We start from the raw sequence: 19,652 nt of genomic DNA on the forward strand, positions 1-19,652 counted from the left end.
CGGGATTTATTCCCATTACACTAGCTCAGATTCTAGGACCAAATCCTGGAAACTGTCCTGCTCGTGAATTTCAACTCTTTACAAAGCTCTCCTTCAAGAGCTGTTTTACTGTGGCTGTCTTCGGGTTCTACATACACCAGGCAGGTAATAAAGCACTCAGCAAACCTGGAGAATGTTTACATGTTCTTTCCAAACAAATTCTTTCTGGTAGTTGTGGCAGAAAGCATTCCTGCCCCTTCCGTACAGGCAGTTGCAACGTTCATTGCTCCCAGCTTATTTTCAGAGCACAAATGGATGTGAATGTGAGAGAGAGGGATCACCAGTGGACCAGGAGCAGACTACTTTTGAACAGGTCAACAGAAAATCTTCAGAAGCGGAGCTGCCGACTTAAAACTTACTCCAAACACCAGAAAAATGCTTTGGTGTACTTCTATGTCTAAAGAATTCTGACATAAATATTTGAACCATACAACACATGCATAATACCATCAGATATAATCAACGGCACTACCGCTATACAGACCATGGAATTAACTTGGAAAAGACTAATTTAATCACATCATGTTATCATGCTATAAAAGTTAAAAGTTTAAACATTGCTTCTACTTAGTAAAAAACTGAGGATTTTTTCTTTACGAATCTTCTGAATAATGAATATAAGAAACACTACTTAATAAAAGTCTACCACCCCCTTTATTCAGTGCAAGATTTTTAATTTTAGTCAATTTGACCACGAAGCTACCTGCAATGTATCCAAATGAAATTTTACCTTAAAATATATTCATAATTAAAGTAACAATTAGTGTGTTGTTAAACTGTAAAGACCTTTCTGGAAAGAAGAGGCTTTTCTACAGCAAAGTGCAAAATGCTATGTCACTACGTAAGGTCATGTACTCAAAGTGAAAAACAAACACTGAAAACCAGAACAATAAACCTAAGTTTTCGTTTCTATGGTGGAACATTTTTGTTGTTTCTGACAGATTCAAAATGACCAGCATATTCTTAGAAGAGCAGGAGATTTTGTTTTCAGGTTTGCATTTGTTTTTGCGTTTTGTTTTGCATCAGTGGATGGCAGTCTCTACAAAATATCAGTTTACTAAAAGTCCCAATGGTACAAACACCCTTCTGCCCTTCTCCCCCCTCTACGCCGCCCAGAACTCCAAACAACCGAGCCATGAAGTGTACAATGAACAAGGCATTCTGTAACTCAGCCTGCTACATCCATTTAGCCTACAGTTTCTCATCTATGAAATCAAACACACACAATATGTGAGAAAGTTTTATCATTTTAGAATCAAAATATCCCTTAAAATATTTACATTTTACAGTAAAAAGGATAGCAAAACACAAAGTAATGTACAAGCTTAGGTATTCAAGTTTTTGAAGCATGGAAAATGGTGGGAGAAATGAATTTACTACTACAAATCATATTTTGAAGAATTTAGATTAAAAATGCTTTCTTATTAAAACAAGTGCAGTTTAAAGCAATAACATTCGAGCAGCTGAGCCTTCCAATTTCTGGTCACAAACTGCTTCAGATGCTGACGAAATACTTGAAAAACTAATGAAAGACACTTGAATTATTTTATTGTACTACTGAATAATTTAAAAAAAAAAAACTCTTCACACCACTGAGCATATTATATTTTGTTGTAATGTGTGTGGATTCTGAGGCTTTGCTACAGTCTTTAAAAACAGTGCAATTTAAAAAGAAGGTTATTGTATGAAATTCACTTTTAAAATTATCAGAGCATCTTAAAACAGAAGAGAGCACAAATTACCAAAGGCAGCAACTATATTGCAGACTTGACTAAAGCCAACTTCAGCTAAGAAAATTTCTAAGCCTTTATTGCATATTAATAAAAGAAATCTTTAAAATTTTGAATATACAGCAATGTAAAATTTTTAAAAATATTAAACTCCTACTCCTAGCGATAGTTGGTATAATGAAAAAAAGGATGAGTATTGGTACGTCGAATGGTACCAAAACACAGACTTGTTTCTGCAAAACACCAACACTGAATAAAAAAGATGGCACGATCCTAGCAGGCTTTTGTTTTTTTTTTTAATACAAAGTTTTACGACATTACTCTAACAGTTTATTTAAATAGGATTTTAAAAGACTGCCTGCATCTTTTTACCTTTTGCTTTTAGTTCTGTCACTGTGGTCCCTATGTCTCTCTCTGTTCTTTTCACTTTCCCGGTCTCTGTGCTTCTCTTTGCTTTTCTCCCTCTCCTTATCTTTTTCATGAGCCTGTTCTTCACTTTTAGTCTTCTCCGTCTTTTTTTCTGGATTTCTAGTCTCTCTGGGGCTTTTTCCATCAGCAGCCCTGTCACTGTGTGGAGATCGTAATCTTTCTTTATCTCTCTGTCCTTCCTCTCTACTCTTCCTCTCTCTCTCTTTTTCCTGGTTTCTGTCTCTGCGTCTATTTCTTTCAGAATCTTGCTCCCAGTATTTTTCATTGTTCCACTCCTTTTCATGTCTGTCTTTCTTTTGGTGATGGGATTCACTGTGAAATCGTTGTCTATGTTGATCATTTTTTCCTCTGCTGAACCCTCTCTCCAAATGCTGTTCTTGTCTGCCCCAAGGATCGCTGTGGCGTCTTTCTGGTCTCCTACTGTCTTTACTCTGAAAAAAATTTTCTGGCCCCAAAAATCTTGATTGTTTGTGAGCCACTGGTAGCCCTTGTGCAATGGGTCCAGCATAGTGTGGTGGCTGACCTGATAAATGAGACACTGGTGGCCATGGCATCATTGGATTTTGAGGAAAGCCAAAGCCAGGAGGAGGAAGAAGTGGAGGTGGTAAATGAGGAGGAAATCCAAACATTGGGTTGTTTTGCGGAGGGAAGTTGTGAGGTGCAGGAGCCTGAAACTGAAATCCAGGTGGATTAGCCTTAGGATGCTGAAAATTCTGCTGTGGAGGTCTAACAGATGAGAAGCTGCCACTTGTAATAGGGCTCGGGACTTCGGAAATAAATTCAGAACGAGATGAGTTTTCGGTTTCAAACTGAGATGAAGTTGCTGCTGGTCCTCTTCTAAATGAGTTCACTGTTTCAATGTTCTGCATCAGTGCATCCTCCTGTGAGTGTTTGGTGTCTTCTGCTTGTGATGCAACTGCATTATCTGCTTTTGCTGCAGTTGAACTGTACTGTGTCTCACTGGTTTGCGCATCACTTTGATACAGGTTTAAGCCCACTTCTCCAGAAGCCTGTTTGTTCTCTGGTTCCATCTGATCATTTCCTGAAGCATTCTGTCGGTCTTCATTTCTGCTAACGTCTCCTTCCTTGTTCTCCGAAGCATTAGTCTGCTGGCTTCGTCCAGCTGCCTGTCGTGGGTCTCTTTTAAGATTAATAAACGGCGGTGATTTAGAGGTATTAGCAGTGGTACCTTCAGCAGAGCCTACACTAGCATTGTTCTCATTGGGTTTTTTCCCTGCATTTGATGAGGAAGAAGAAAAGCTGGAATTTGTGGTCCTTCTAACTTCCTGTGCAATGTTATCCTTGTCAGGTAATTGCCGCTTTGGGTCATTTTCTTTACTTTCTTCAGTTTCTTTATTCTGCGACTGCGCAGATAAATTTGCTAAGAACGCTTCTGTGGAGACATCTGGAGGCTTTCCCTTAAGACTCAGCCCCACTAAAGATACAGCACTTCTGGCAGAACTTGAGGTCCCTACAGCTGCTGCATCCACAGTTACAGCAATGTTAGTGGATTCTTGCAGATCATCCGAACCAGTCTTTGCTTCACTAACTTTAGTAGTTGCATCAGCAACATCCACCTTTTCTTCTTTTAAGGTCGCCTGCTCATTTAATAATGGTATGTCTTCACTGTGACTCACTTCTGACTTGCTGTGTTCATATACCTGCCCTGTCGTACCCAACAGGCTTTGAAGAATATCATCCACTGGCAACGGCTTACTTGCTAGCTCCAGAGTAGAAGGCTGGTTTTCCCATCCAACCAGGACTCCAGGAAGAAATCTGAGAGGCTTTGGTGGTTCGTGTTTGGTACTTTCCACCAATGGTTCAATAACTGCTGGAACATCTTCTGCACTAGATTGCTGAGGTTTATTTCTCTGCTTGTGTAGCACAGTTGTGAAGGAATTAAAAAAATCATTTTCCTCTTCTTCTTCTAGTGCCAGCTCATGATGAGAGACATCAGGTTTGTTTGGCTTGCTTTTCTTCTCTGGTGGCAAGGTACTCAAGGTGCTTTCCGAAGCTTCATCCACAAAACTGCTAGTAACACTTGCAACAGCAGTAATCTGCCTCTTCATTTTCTGGCGAATTATCAATCCCAGTAATAAATTTGGTCGATGTATTTCAATCCCTGTACAAAATTGTAACAGCAATTTATCATCTCCTTATGTTTTGGTTAAGGCAATCATTTTAACAAAAATAACCCCCATACGCTCATAATATATTATAGAAAGTATTCATTTTATGACAATTGATTGACATTTTATGACAAATGATATGATCCATCATTAAACATAACAATACTTCATCAAAAATGTATTTCCAGCATAAAAATTATGAATTCAAACACTGCAAACTAGAAATGCTTTAAGTACTGTACCACCCACTGTAACTTCCAAATACAGAATACGAGACAGTTACATAGGACCTCTGGTCACATAAGAAAAAGCACAGAAGTTAAACATCATGTTAGTCCAACATAGCTATGGCCTGTTAACAGTGGTAGCAAAGCACAAGCGGAAAACAAAAAGTAAACAGCACACTTGCAACGACAAAGTCTCCTCATCAATTTGTGTTAAACGTACTTCTTCAAAGATTTACTAAGAATGACTTTCTGAAATGCTTCCCTCATTCCAGGAAGGCACTGTGTTTCAAGGTACACTATTAGCTATCTCTTCACTACGAATTTTGTTCTGTATAATTTAGGCTCTTGCAAAAAAATTATGAGTTGTACCTCATCCTCTCTTAGTTTTGGCCCCACCTATCTCAAAAGAAGAAATCATCCACGAATTTTTGTAATCAAAGTAAACTGATACAAAATAACTCAGATGTACGCAGAACAACTGAGAGCCACTTCAGGATCTTACAATGGGAAATTAATGTCTTTTAAAAAAAGCTAATGTAACACTATGGAGAACTCATGACATTTTAAGAGAATAACTGGCATTTTAAAAATTAATTTTCTCTTACATTTCTGTTGTAAACTTCTCTAAGCAGCATTACGATAATAAAGTTCCAAATTCCAAGCTGTACTTACCAGGCCCATCAAAAGGCACAAGATGATGTGGGACTTTATCTGAGGAACCTAAAGGGATGAGGTACAAATCTTTCACTTGCTTCATGTTATTGGCGGCTACACCATAACGTTTTCTACTGCTGAAATAGGCAAACAACAATGCATAGGATATCTGATCCTCTTCAGTTACCGGGGTAAAGCGAACTACACAGATCTCCTGTTTACAAAAAGAGAGAGAAAAAGATGGTCAGATACATTTTACCATGAAATTTTAATTGATCTAATGACTGCTCTTTATTTAAAAGCACAGTTCAAAGGAGGAGAAAAAGCAGGCAGAGAACAACAAAAGAGACAGAAGGAGCAGAAACAGGGCCAAAAATAATTAAGGGAAACTGGAAAAATAAATAAAAATAAAAATCATTTAGAAAAAAAAAACTTACAAAAAAGCCAACATTTTATCAGCCAGCTAAATAATAAGTTTTAGGGAAGCATGGCAACTTCCAAGCCATTATTCTCCTCCCCATTCTTAAGACTACTTAGCAAGCTTTATTTTGTAGTCTGTTGTGTCCAAGATATCCGTAACATTAGGAGAAGACCACTATTCAGATCCCAGAACTATGACCAAAGCCCAGCTCAGCAGTCCGATGTTGGGGCTGATGCTCTCTAATGGCTTAATTAACGACCTGGAAGATGGGACAGAAGACCCCCTGCAAAACTGAGAAGGCACCTAATCAGAGGCAGTGGCCGATATGCTGAAGGGCTGGCTGCCATTCAGAAGGACCTCAGCAGGCTGAAAACATGGGCTGACCTTTGTGAAGGTCGGCAAAGGCAAACGCAAAATCTAGCACCTTGAGATGGAGTAACCCCACGCACCAGGACAGGCTGGGGGACTGACTGGCTGGAAAGCAGCTTGGCGTAAAAGAACGTGGGGGTCCTGGTGGACAAGTTGAACCAGCAAGGCATCCACGCCAAGAAGGCCAACTGCACAGAACCGAAGGAGCCAGCAGGCCAAGGGAAATGATTATTCCTTTCTATCCAGCACTTGTGAGACAGCATCTGGAGAACACTAACTAGTATTGGGCTCCCCAGAACAACGACAACCTGAACACAGTGGGACAAGACCAGCAGAGGACCACTGAGATAGCTTTGCATACAGTAACAGTACCAAAGGATAACACATGTGGTGTCCAAACACTCAAGATGAGCTACAGTCTCAACGGAACGCAAGTATTCTCAAACAGCAAATGACAAGTTAAGGTTAGATAGTAAGTAAACAAACGCCACCAGCTGCCATCCATCCCATTCAACATAACTGTCAGTTATCCTTAAAACGTCAGGTATTTCACAAATGTCCCAAGGGTAAAAGATCTTTGGGGTGAATAGGATGCATTTTAAACAGCAAGCCTTCAATATGTAAAATTCTTACCTTGGTCCCTGACGCTTTGATTTTTTCTACGTACTCCCAGACAGTGTGAGGAGATATCCTGCCACCTACTTGAATACTATCAGGTAAATCCTATGAGAAAGTACAACAGAATTCTGAATTCAATGTAAAAATTATGGGTAAAGCCTTCATTCAAGTATGTGTTTCATATATTCAAAACATACTTCATTCTTTTAGTTCTTAAATTATAATTTTAAAATATCAGTAGAAGTTACAACAGTAGTAACAAATTAATTTAAATTTTGGTTATTTAAATGAAGATTTTCAGTGCAAAGTCAATGATCTGTACTAAATTAGTTATCACTCAATACTGTTCATCTATACTTTCCCCAAAATTATTTATTTCAGTAACATTAACTACAAACATAACTGTATGTTATGCACTCTGGAAACACTCAATTTGTCTGTAAGATCAAACTGCTATGACAGCCCCACACCTATGCATATAACAAACTTTCAGAATCTTAATCATGAGAGGAAAACATAACCTACGCACACGTGTATATATAGACATGATTTTTTTCTTGGATACTATCAAGTTCACTATTCACAAGCAACTAAAACAGACTTTCAGAATAATTTAGAAACGTAAGGAAAATAGTTTTTGAAGTCAAGCAGGAGAGTTTTGAAAAGCAGATCTTATTCGTACGCCTGTCCTTTACTATTAAAGGCTACTGCAAGCCCTGCACTTCACTGAAGCTTTACAGCAAAGTAAAGACAATCACATTAGCAGAAGACCTAAGACCTTTTAATTAGAAAGCTGATGCATCCTGTGTCACTCGCAAGAAGTAACACTGAGGGCTTATGAGCTCTCTGCTCTTTATTTTATGACACGAAGACAACTACCATAAGCACCTGCGTCCTTTTCCTGCCTCTCAGACACTGAAGAGAACACAACATAAACTTTTTGGTTTTAGGGACAATTCAGTCTTACAATGGAAGGTTAGGACCAGAATTGTCACCAGACAGGCAAAAAAATAAACCCTGTTACACAGGTTTCTGTCGCAGGAGATGAGAAGACTTCTTGCACTGTGAACAGAAACCACCAGTAGACACTTCTCTTCCAAAAATTGGTACTGACTTGCTTAATGCTTTAAAAACTGAGCTACAATTTTCTCACCTCATTCAGAATGTGGATGCCACCAAGGCAGTTATGTTAGCGGAAACTTTTGTCCTGTCTTTCCCTGCTACTTTATACTACAGAATATGCTCCATAATAAACAGCTCAACTTCTACAAAACCAGCTCTGGAAATACTGCTGCTCATCCTCAAGAAACATTTTACAGTGAGATGAGAGCAAAACATCTTAAAATATATCAAAAAATTTGAATCCTTAAGAACCACGGATCCATGCAGAATAAACTGAAAAATAATTTGCTTACAAATACATACTCTAACCTATGCCCTCCCACAAACACTCTATTCAGTACAATGATCACGCTTCACTGCCTTTCATCTTTCTAATATTAGGCTACAAGGTAAACAAGTCACTAAAGTGAATAGATGAATTGTTCATTCTTTGCAATAAATATAAATACCTCCGTTAAATACTCAAAAGAGCCAGAAACTGGATAAGCCTTAATAACAAACTTTGCTACTGAAGGCATATTGATAAAACCCTTCCAGATGAAATTCAGTCGTGCCAGAAAGAGACTTTCACATTCCACAGTACCAGGTGTTTCTGACCTAAAAAACGACAAAAAACCCACACTTTGTTTAGAACATATATCACACAAAATAATGTAAATCATAATTTTTCTTTGTAAAAGAAATGACATGTCATTAAGAATTTTCTTTTTCAGTTAAGCATACTTGACGGTCAATGAAAAGAGACAGGCAGGCAAACGTGTTTCTCACCTTCCAGTGGCATTGATATATGTTACACGAAGGACTGTCAGACAAGCGGCCCATTAGTTCACTACTGTATCTTTTGAGAATGGAGAAGTTTAGTCCAAGAGTTATCAAATGCTACTGAAGCGGACACACAAATACATATAGAGAAGAGGACACACAAACACATATAGATGCTGCAGACCCCGTAAGATCTTTCCCTGGCACAGGGAGGAGGGGAGAAGACAACTTACTGCCTGCTGGCCTACCCTCAGCCTGCTTTTTAAGCTCCCATGTTTTGTTGCAACACTGTCTGTCCACCACCTGAATACCTGTGTGCCCCTTCCCTTCCCTTGTTCCCCAAGCTGGCTCCTCATCCCTCTTCGTCCATGCATCACTGCCACAGCTTCTGTGAGCACCTCCTACCAATTCCAATATCATCACCTCTACAAAAGAGTGTTTTTTCTCCCCTTCAAATAAAAGCCTCAGTTCTGCAACAAAGCAGCTGCAAAGAATAAACAGAAAGACTTCAATAAATTCACAGAAGAGTATTTCTCAACCTGAAGGTCTCCTCATGGAAAAGGTTACAGCCACATTTCAGTATTTTCCAGCACGCTGTTATCAAAATATTCTAGGCATGCTATTAGCAGTTTAAAGCGAGCTGCCCAGTAGTACCAGATGTTCTGCTGTTACAGTAACACAGTAACCTCTGTTTCTTTCTGTCTACACTAGAAATTCCTTCTTTGAATCTTCAGCAAGCTATTCAGGAACAAAGGTCACTGTCCCCGGTAAAGGATTCCACTGTCCTGATAAAGGCAAAATTTCAGCACGAACTCTGGTCAATTCTGAACAACAAGAAGTCAATGTTTTTCTAGCAACCCCTTCCTCAATCCAGAAAAAAAAAAAAGCTCCTCAAACTGCAGTTCCCTCTTTAGTGGGTAGCAGAGTATGGTGTGGAAGAAAATGCAGAGAGCTGACAGCACGTATGGCAAAACATCAAACAAGCTACTGCTAACTGGCATTTCTGGAGAAGTGTTGCTTTTGAGATTTGAAACTAGCCTGACTAGTGTCAATGCTCTGTTTAGAGCAACCTCGAAGTCCCTAGCTGTATATATACACATACACAAACACACACACACTAATTCAGCTGCAGCACTCTACATACTATGTTCCTTAATAGCACAACACAGTATGAAATCTATATTCTGGCTTTTTTAATACGAACTCAGTGTCTTTTTAGATCATGTTGCACCATAAAATGTAAGGTAGTTTACTCTTCCCCAAAAGAAAATGTGGTAATCAGAAGTTTGTAATCACAGCAATACACATAGTATTGTTTATATAAATGCATACCATCGTTTACTCCAGCAGAGAACCCCATTCCTAAGAAGAGGTGTACAACAGTACACAATGGATTAATGAAATGCCATTAAAAAAATCAGCTTTAGTCATAATAGCTTAACAACATTAATAACGTTTCATTATAAAATACTGTTTCTACAGTTTATATTACTTTGGGAGAGGTGTGAATGAAGATTTTGATGAGTCTTGCTTATCATCTTCCAGCAATTCTGAAGCTAAAATACTTGATGTTGAAGAAAGCGCGTCTGCAATGCTCTCTGCTTCATTGTCCGACTGCTTCCGTGCAACTCCAACTGATACTTTCACTTTTTTTGCAGAAAGATCATCAGTCGGTGGTGCCATTCGGCCTGCAGAGAATGAATTGCAATATTTTTTATTTTTTATTAAAGAAACAAAAGATTACTTCCTCTGAAGACATGGAAGACACACCAAAAATACTACATATTGCCACTGAATTGGGATAGGATAAAGAAACGATACTTTTAATACATATTCCTACAATGTACAAATTTATACACTGTATGTATTTATATAATATTATACATAAATATTGCCACTGTAATGGGATAGGATAAAGAAATGTGGAATCAACAACAGCATGTACATCCATTAAAGGGATTTCTTTCTCTGCAGTCCTTTTTTTTAAATCAAATACAAGTTTATGACAATAGCCTATCATTTTAATATTGTCTCTTTCGTAAATTATGAAGTAAAACATCGCTTCCACATCTTTGTCAGCAAACTAGGGGAAAAAACCCATTTATTTACATTCTTGAGGTATACTGAGATTTATGACTGAAAAGCATTATACAAGCATGACGTATTTATTTTGATGTGCTTTTCAAAATTACCTATGCAGATTTTGCAGTTAAGATCGAAGAGATGATTTTTATGTTGACTTGTGGTGTCCGGAGATGCGGATTCATTTACTTCTTTATCTTTTTCAGTTTCCTCTGACTTCTCAGACAACTTCATATTAGGTTCCTAAGAAAAGTCAAACACAGTTCAGTTAGCCTTTTTCTCCCTCTCTTAATATTCCTAATGTTGCTATTCACATTGTTTAAATATTTTATGGTATTTTCTTCCCTTCAGATATAAAACTCTCACTTCAGCTGTATAGCCTAAAAGGCTATCACAAAAATCTACAAATGCATTAGAAGAATGAATTGGTATTCCTAAATCTCTTTTATGTAAGATTTAGAATATTTTATACTATTGACGGAATTCATCATACAGTCATGGACACAACATGGAAAAAACCAAAAAACACCAGGCTCAGAAGTGAAAGTCAGTAAGAATAAAAGAAAAATTAAACTCAAAACAGACCTAACATAACTACAGATCTAACAACAAAATCATAAACAAACCACTTTACAACCATATTATCTGCGAACTAAATTCACTCTGTTGCCAGGTTGTCTTTTCTACCTGAATTTCCATGACTTCCTCCTGTTCTTTTATTGGTGTTTCACTTTCAATTTCTATTTCTCCTTTGTGAGTAATTTTTGTGATAGGTCTTCTTTCAACTTCCCTCTGTTCTTTCTCAATCATTTCAATTGTCTGTAGAAACAGGAAGTTACATATATTTACTTCCATACAATGACATTTGGAAATCCACAAATGTAACACCAGAAAATAGGTCCACAACTAGGAAACCCTCTGGGGAAAAAAATAATACCTTCTTATTCTGAAAGTATCAGGTAGTTTCATAAAGCAAATGCACAAGCAGCAGCTCTAACTTCACCTTCAGCGCAGCAAGTACTTATCGGGCACATATTTAAACAAGTTATAAAGCAGACTTTCAACACTAAATTTAAAGATAGGTAATTCTGATTTTCCTAGAGCTAAAGAAAAAAAATGCATCAACTTTTTTCCCCATAATAACAGGGACAATGTAGGGCATAAACACACGTAGAGGTGTATCGTTTTTCACAAGCTTGTTTTTTAGTACATAAACCAAATATTCTACCGCAAAAAAAATTTAAATGTATTTTGAAAGTAATTAATATGCTAATTCTAATCAGCACTGCTGCTTTGCTCTGTTGCAAAACATAAAACATCATTTCTAAAATCACTTCTTAAAGCACATTTCTACTTCTTAAAACAAAAACAGTTTGTGTTGGCTGTCCCCAATATTTCAAGCCTGGTTTCGTAAGGAAACAAGGATTCTACGATTGCTTTATCGGTCTGCCAAATCCCTACAGTTACTTTTGAACACACCGGGGAAACTTCAAAGTCTTGCCTAAATAGGAAAATGAAAACTGCATTCAAATGATACATTGCTATTTATTTTACATGTTGTATTCCATCTCAACTTCTACAAATTTTGCAGTATCTCTGAAATATTTCGGACCCTTCAGTAATTTTTGAGCAGTATACACTTTTGCTTTGAAGCTGTTCCTCACAGCAGTGGAATATTGTTTTGTATGGTCAGTTTTCAGTATTTTATTGACGTTTATAAAAATAAATGTCATAAATATGTACTACAAAAGATGCGCTTTTAATAGCTACAGAACAAACAAACTTTTCATGCCGTTCTAGGCCCTCAAAACAACTTTGAGATAATAGAATAATTCAACAACTGTTTTTGCATAGGAACCATCAAAAAGTTATCATGATTGATTATTCCTGGTTATTTACTTGTCTTTGCATATTGCAACTAGATCTGTTTATCAATGTTGCAATGCAAACTTCAGTCTCTACAACAGTATCCCCCTGCACTGAATCAGTTACCACTGAACATTCTTTCATTCTGGGCACACAGATTTCAAGAGGATGAATTTCCATCTATTTTATGTTACACTACATACTCATTAATTTTTTATCAGAAGTCATCTGATATAACTGACAATTCCTAGTATGATAAAACCCAAACACAAAATGCTTACCAGTTAACACTACCCAAGTTTTGTGCCTTTCAGTTCTATGAAGTGGCATAAAAATGCCAAGGATTCTGCCAACATAAATCCAGATTTTGCAAACTAGAGAACTTTATGCTGTAAACCAAACATTTCTAAGCAGCTGCAGTTAACTATCATCAGACTAACTGCATAATAAACAAGACAGTATCTAAGACGAACGCATTTTCTATAAAAATAACACAGGTCCTCGTATTCCTGCTTGTCCTCCTAAACTGTCAACGCAGCTATAAATATAGTGTGTCCTTCTGTTTCAAGAAAAGTAATGCTCAAACTAACCTAATAAACTTTCTACACTTCGTTGAGGTTTTTTGGTGGTTGTTTATCATTGTTATTTTGTTTGGTGTCGTTGTCCCCCCCCCGACTGCTTTTCAGACTGGCAGATCAGGTTTTCAGGTTTACTTTTTTGTGGGTGAATTGTCATGCTCCATCAGTATGTAAGTTATAAACAACACCAGTTGTTTGGTTTGTCCAAAGAGATGTCTCTCCCTTTTTAAGAAACTGGTGCCTATAAAGCTCCAGCTTTAAAATCTTGTTGGAAATAAGGACAAAGAAGCCTTCACTCCTGAGACAGAAGAAGGAAAGAGCAAGCAGCAACAGAATTGCACAGTGAAGGAAACGCATGGTTTCCCCCTTTCAGGAATTTACTACACTTCTTTCATTTCTGTCCTAACAACACTTTTGGGGTTTGAATACTAAATAAATTATAGAGATCCTCCTGATTAGTCAGAGTTGCTTTGTGCAACATGCATTCTGTTCTTTCTACATACACTTAACCTGAAAACAGAAGTTAAATATGCTTAGGCAGTCAACTGAACAACATAAATTGACAAATCTCACGTGTCTGTTTTCTCTTTGTCTCCAAGCAGCCAGTTCTTTGGAAGCCAGTTCTTCTGGGCTCATTTTTATTAGATGGTCTGGAGTAACCTCTCCTTTCAGGACTTTCTTAAATAGTATCTAGAAGAAAGAAGAAAAGTTAACTATTGCTATCAAGACAAAAAAACAGCTCGCAACAGGAAATAAAACAGAGAAGCAACTACAACATACTCTGCACAGCTATATGGATCATGTGGGTTTATAATTATCTGCCACTGTAGAAAGTGGTACTATATTTTATAATGTAAAAAGCTTAATTTCAGAATTCCATTTATTCTACATAATGTATCTTCATATACCCCAAATGACCAGATGTATAATTAACTGTTGTTCCGAAGGAGAAAGTGAATTTATGCCCATTGCAGAAAGAAGCTGGTATTAAAGAGCATGTCTATGCTTCTTGACTGACTGAACTGAACTCCTAGGGTAAAAAACCCCACATAATTTAGCAGTATGAGCAAAGAGAAGCCAGTGACAGAAGTTGTCCTGTTCATACAATTTACAGTTACAATGGCTAATTGTAATAGTAAAATACTATAGACAAAGCATCTTGATCAGAATAACTGATAAAAGGACAAAAGATAGAAGCTGAAGAGGCGAGCATGAATAATGGGCTCATCGAAAGCAGAAAAGAGAGTGAAGGCCAAGCTTGAGAAATCTGGGTATGAAAAAGCACAGGGAGACAAGCTAATGGACAGAAACAAAAATAGTGCAGTAAGCAACAAAGCATCTGCGGGGATGGAGGGGACACACGAGAGACAGGGACACCCAAAAGACAGATCAGTGGGAAAGACAAACACTTAAACTGGGCAACCTATATCCCCTACACTTTAAAATCCCACTATAAGAAGTACACTGGCAGCAAGGAGTTGAAGAATTAATCATGGGGAACAAGTGAAAAAGAACATAGAGAACACTGGGTGCGCAAGAGGACAAACAACATCAAAGAGATGAGGAAATCTATAAAACCAACAGGATAAATTGTGAAAGTATTAATAAATAGAAGACCGTTCCTTTAATCTACAGCAAATAAAGAATGTCTGTAAAGCACAACAGAAAAATAATACGTACATTATTTTTAGGATCTTTTAGATTGAACATTAAACTTCTGTATTTGTTCTTATACTTTGAGTCAGTGTCCCGAAAAAAAGAAAACAGCTCTCTTTCAATCCTTGTGGCAACTTTTGCTGCTCTCTCCTCAGGAATCTTTAAGCTGGAGTCTGTCAATCTGTCAGAGAACGCAAGGGCAAAAATTACAAAATACTTCCAAATTATTAGTATTTTTTTTTCCTCTGCCTTCCAAAAGAAAATGATTACAAACTCAAACTTATAATTTCATGTAATAATGTATCTTTACCTTTTCATCAGAATTTCTTTAAGTGACTGCTTGACACTTTGTCTTATTTGATCAGCAGAAGGTTTGGAAGCTGGCACGGCTGGCAGGTGTGTTGCACTAATGGATCCCTTCTCATTTTTCTTTTTCTTAATTTCTTGTTTCTCATGAACACCTATCAAAACAGAGTCAAAAACTAAGCTACAGAAGTGACAGCTATTAACTTTTACTGTTTCTGGATGTCATGAAGTTTTATTTTTAAACTGCTAAGAATGGACCTTCAAGGAGAAAGAACGGACTCACAGGGGGGTAGGTTTTTTTTTCTGATTTGGTTTGGATTTTGTATTACATAGATCAATTCAGAAAAAACTTTCTTACCAAAAACAAACAGGACTTTTGCTCTTTGACTTCAGGCATTTTCTTCTAGACTGAACCAAGATGACCAGTATTTATTAAAGGATTTTTGACTCTGAATTTTTGTAATAGAATAGATTAATTTTTCAATGAGTAAACTGAGATATATTAGGAAGCATGTGTTACAAGCATATTAAACTTTAACATAGCATTTTTCATTAAACAGCATTTTTGTATCTGTTAGCCATCAAAATTATTTCAATTACAATAATCTCAGATTCTGGTTCACGTAACAGACACCCTTAAACAAGGCCATTACAAGGTTTGTGTCATAAATAATACAAATAATGGAAATTTCTAATCAAAATCATCAAAGCAAAAACCCCAAATTCCTTCAAACTTTCATTTTCAGAGTGTCAACAGAAAACTCATTTGTCTCAGCACATGAACATGGCAGTAACTTAGAGCAGTAGCCTTCTATTTCTATCCAGCTGGAAGCCAGTCACAAGTGGTGTTCCCCAGGCCTCAGTTTTGGGTCCAGTCTTGTTTAACATCTTTATCAGTGACCTGGATGAGGGGATTGAGTGCTCCCTCAGTACGTTTGCAGATGACACCAAGTTGGGTGGGAATGTCGATCTTTCTGAGGGTAGGAAGGCTCTGCAGAGGGATCTGGACAGACTGGATCGATGGGCCGAGGCCAGTTGTATGAGGTTCAACAAGGCCAAACGCCAGGTCCTGCACTTGGGTCACAACAACCCCTTGCAATGCTGCAGGCTTGGGGAGGAGTGGCTGGAAAGCTGCACTGCAGAAAAGAACCTTGGGGTGCTGGTTGACAGTCGACTGAACACGAGCCAGCAGCATGACCAGGTGGCCAAGAAGGCCAACGGCATCCTGGCTTGTACCAGGAATAGTGTGGGCAGCAGTAGGAGGGAGGTGATCGTGCCCCTGTACTTGGTTTTGGTGAGGCTGCACCTCAAGTACTGTGTTCAGTTTTGGTACCCTCACTACAAGAAAGACATTGAGGGGCTGGAGCGTGTCCAGAGAAGGGCAACGAGGCTGGTGAGGGGTCTAGAGAACAAGTCTTACGAGAAGTGGCTGAGGCAACTGGGGCCGTTTGGTCTGGAGAAGAGGAGGCTGAGGGGAGACCTTATGGCTCTCCACAGCTACCTGAAAGGAGATTGTAGGGAGGCGAGTGTTGGTCTCTTCTCCCAGGTAACCAGCGATACAACAAAAGGCAATGGACTCAAGTTGCGTCAGGGGAGGTTTAGATTAGATATTAGGAAAAATTTCTTTACTGAAAGAGTGGTCAGGCATTGGAACAGGCTGCCCAGGGAGGTGCTTTTATTTGTTCAATACATTTTTTTTGCTCATCTCTTCAGAATGAGGATGAAGAACTGGACTAAAGCCTTTCAAAAAATGTAGCCTGAGGGAGTCAGGGGAAACAGAAAACTTCCACATGCCAGCAACATTTTGGCAAAGTTTCAACCATCTGAAAACACAGTCCCTTACCAGGGAAGTGATGGGCAAGATCAGCAATAAACAGTGTCACAATAAGCATAATTCAAAGCATTAAGAGATGAAGACAAATGTGCTGCTTAATAATTTTATGCTAATTGTCCTAAATGAGACTGCCAAGCCTCCCCCCTCTGTTTAAAAATGATTTTTAGATTAACTTCTGTTCTGAAATCATCACTGTAAAAATCTTTTTTGTCATCTCCTAGTTCAATTAATATATTTTAGAACAATTTGATTATTTCATGGATGCCAAAGACTCATTTCAATCCATGCAATTTGCAGTTAGAAAGGACGTCTATTATTTTGTCACTCAGAATTTCAGAATTGAACGACAAGTTATTTGAAGTCTAAAAGACACCGTGCAGTGTAAAATACTTACATTTAGATTTACATTTAACCCTCACATTTTCAGCTGTTTTCTTCCACCAATAAGAGTTTCTAGAATGCATCAACATTAGCAAAAGACCAGAAGAGTAGATTTTTTTTTTTTTTTTAAGACAAGAATTCAGAGCTTGAGTTTAGGAATTAAAGAGACAGTTCTCACACAAAATGTCACTAGCTTTGCTGAGATTTCAGTCCCAAATGACAATAGTTTCATACTACCGTGATCTTACAAGACTAATGCTTCCTGGAAGGGAGCTGTGGAGGGGACAGCGGTTGCTGGGAGAGGAAATACATCCCTTCAACCTTCTGAATAAAATTTATATGAAAATCTGATGGCTCAGTGTGCAATATAATGTTCCCCTTTGACATTAGTTGATACAATTATTCATCAATTTGTGCAAAAGGCACCAGTAGGTCAAAGTTTAATTTATATAACAATCAAAACACTTTTATGTACATTAAGTATTTCATATTATTTTATGGAAGAATATTTCAAAGTTTTCTGCAATGTGAAATAAAGTTTAATACAGAAATGTCTTTGCGTACTTTTTCCTCCCATTCTTCATTATGTGAGTATCCTCTACTACTCAGTCAGGAAACACTCACACACCTACACAGGTAAACATTTACCTGCTAAACAAAATTTAAAAAGAAATGAGAAATAGAGATCATAAACATCAGGGAACAAACAGCTCTTCAGATCACCATCACCTGCACTACAGAATGCGGTTTGAAAAACTGATGCTATCAACAAAGTCATTATCCTTCACTGTACATATATGTGAATTACAGTGTAAAGTACTTCACCAAACCTCATTACCTGATTTCGTGGACCTTTCAACCACACTAAGGGATTCTTTACTTGTTTTTTCATTTTTATCTTCAGGGGACCGCCGAGGAATTACAGCAGTTTGTGATCCTTTTCGAGCAGGAACGTGTTGTCCTTTTTTAGTATCCGAGTCTCTGGACTCTGACAAGCTCTTCCCATCACCAGATTCCTGAAATAAACATTTACACGTTAGCATGCTACTGAATGCTACAATGAACCACTACATACTTACCACTCATTTTCCCCATCTTTTATTCCTTTTTAAGTAGACTGTACACTGAATTCCACGGATGTATGAATGATCATATAATATTCTCTAAAAAGTGACTGTACAACACCCCAAATTACTGCCAAGTATTGCTTAAGAATCTTTCTGAAATATTGACCGAAAACACATCACAGGCAATTTGCAGTTAAGCTCTATGTTGAAAACCACTATGCTCTCAGTTATTTCAAAAGGTCAGGGATACAAATGAGCATCCCTTAACCAGTTTTAGAGACATATCCACTGGAAGGTGCTTATCTTTAGAAAGCACATGTAAACCAAAATCAAACAGAACAGCTTACATGTCAGAATTACAATACTACTATCAAAAATTAAGACAAAAAGGATTACTGATGACTAAGTTACAATGAATAAGATGCTATATACTAAAACACCAAAAAATTGTAACAAAAGCATCTCACTGCTCTTGCAAATTACCCTTCGGTTAGTGAAATGAGACACAAGAAAGTAGAAAGGTCCTAATTAAAACATTAGGCATTTTCTTCTACATACATTCTGGAAACAATCAAAAGTATAATACTGTTTCCATATTGTTCTAGAGATACTTAAAAGATCTGCGGTTCATATCATACAGCAAATTGACAGATCTCCTGTAAAAGGGTTTAAAAATCTGAAAGAAAAATGCACTAAGCTCTTCACTATTTCTATACACACACCTATATGTACAGGCGTACATACACAAATGCATATGACATGCACATACCCAGCTCAATACAAGGAGCTTGCTAATATCATCTCGAAAGAGTCAAGCTAGTTAGAAAATCAAATAACTCTGATAATACTAATTGAGAAGTTTTAAATTATATTCACAAAAATGTTTGAAACAGGGTATTTTAAACTCCTCCTATCCCCAGTAATTAACATTACTTTAAGCAGTACAGAAGACTTACCCGTCTGAAGATTTTGACTTTGTGCTTCCCTACGTCCTCTGTTTGCTTTGTTTTTTCAGTTGTTACATTTAGATTACCAGTAGGTGTTTGCTTCGACATCCCCAGTTTTTCACACTCATTTGCTTTTTCTTCTTTATGGATTTCAAGTTTCACTTGAGTATCTGGTACACTTTGATCCAAACACTCCATTTTTTGGTCTTCTTCAGCACAGCATTTCACACACACATATTCCTTATCTTCTTCACCCATCTGCTGCGCTTGAGAAAGACTCAGTCCAACACAATCACCATGAAACCAATCATCACATCTACCACAGCCTACCATAAACCTGAAAACAAAGTAAAACATAAGTCAGTGTACAGACAATGAAAGAAGATACAGCAACTGAAGAAGAATGCACTATACTTGTTTTGATTTGTGCATCTC

At 37.6% G+C, this 19,652-nt stretch overlaps 1 protein-coding gene across 13 annotated transcripts in view; it reads right to left on the reverse strand.

Annotated features, from left to right (window-relative positions):
• Window positions 1-1,266: 1,266 nt before the first annotated feature.
• Window positions 1,267-19,652, reverse strand: part of PHF3 (PHD finger protein 3) — a 57,607-nt gene continuing 39,221 nt past the window's right edge. For all 13 annotated transcript variants that reach the window (XM_075414604.1, XM_075414606.1, XM_075414602.1 and 10 more), the window contains 12 exons: window positions 19,227-19,554; window positions 18,042-18,219; window positions 14,993-15,143; window positions 14,707-14,863; window positions 13,600-13,716; window positions 11,270-11,401; window positions 10,693-10,825; window positions 9,993-10,188; window positions 8,188-8,335; window positions 6,632-6,721; window positions 5,227-5,422; window positions 1,267-4,320 (listed from right to left, as the gene is read on the reverse strand). In XM_075414604.1, the coding sequence (XP_075270719.1) occupies window positions 2,138-4,320; window positions 5,227-5,422; window positions 6,632-6,721; window positions 8,188-8,335; window positions 9,993-10,188; window positions 10,693-10,825; window positions 11,270-11,401; window positions 13,600-13,716; window positions 14,707-14,863; window positions 14,993-15,143; window positions 18,042-18,219; window positions 19,227-19,554 (4,009 nt within the window). In that variant the 3' untranslated portion in view covers window positions 1,267-2,137. The remainder of the gene's footprint in view (window positions 4,321-5,226; window positions 5,423-6,631; window positions 6,722-8,187; window positions 8,336-9,992; window positions 10,189-10,692; window positions 10,826-11,269; window positions 11,402-13,599; window positions 13,717-14,706; window positions 14,864-14,992; window positions 15,144-18,041; window positions 18,220-19,226; window positions 19,555-19,652) is intronic.

Source organism: Opisthocomus hoazin, chromosome 2, assembly GCF_030867145.1.
Source record: "Opisthocomus hoazin isolate bOpiHoa1 chromosome 2, bOpiHoa1.hap1, whole genome shotgun sequence".
NCBI lineage: Eukaryota > Metazoa > Chordata > Aves > Opisthocomiformes > Opisthocomidae > Opisthocomus > Opisthocomus hoazin.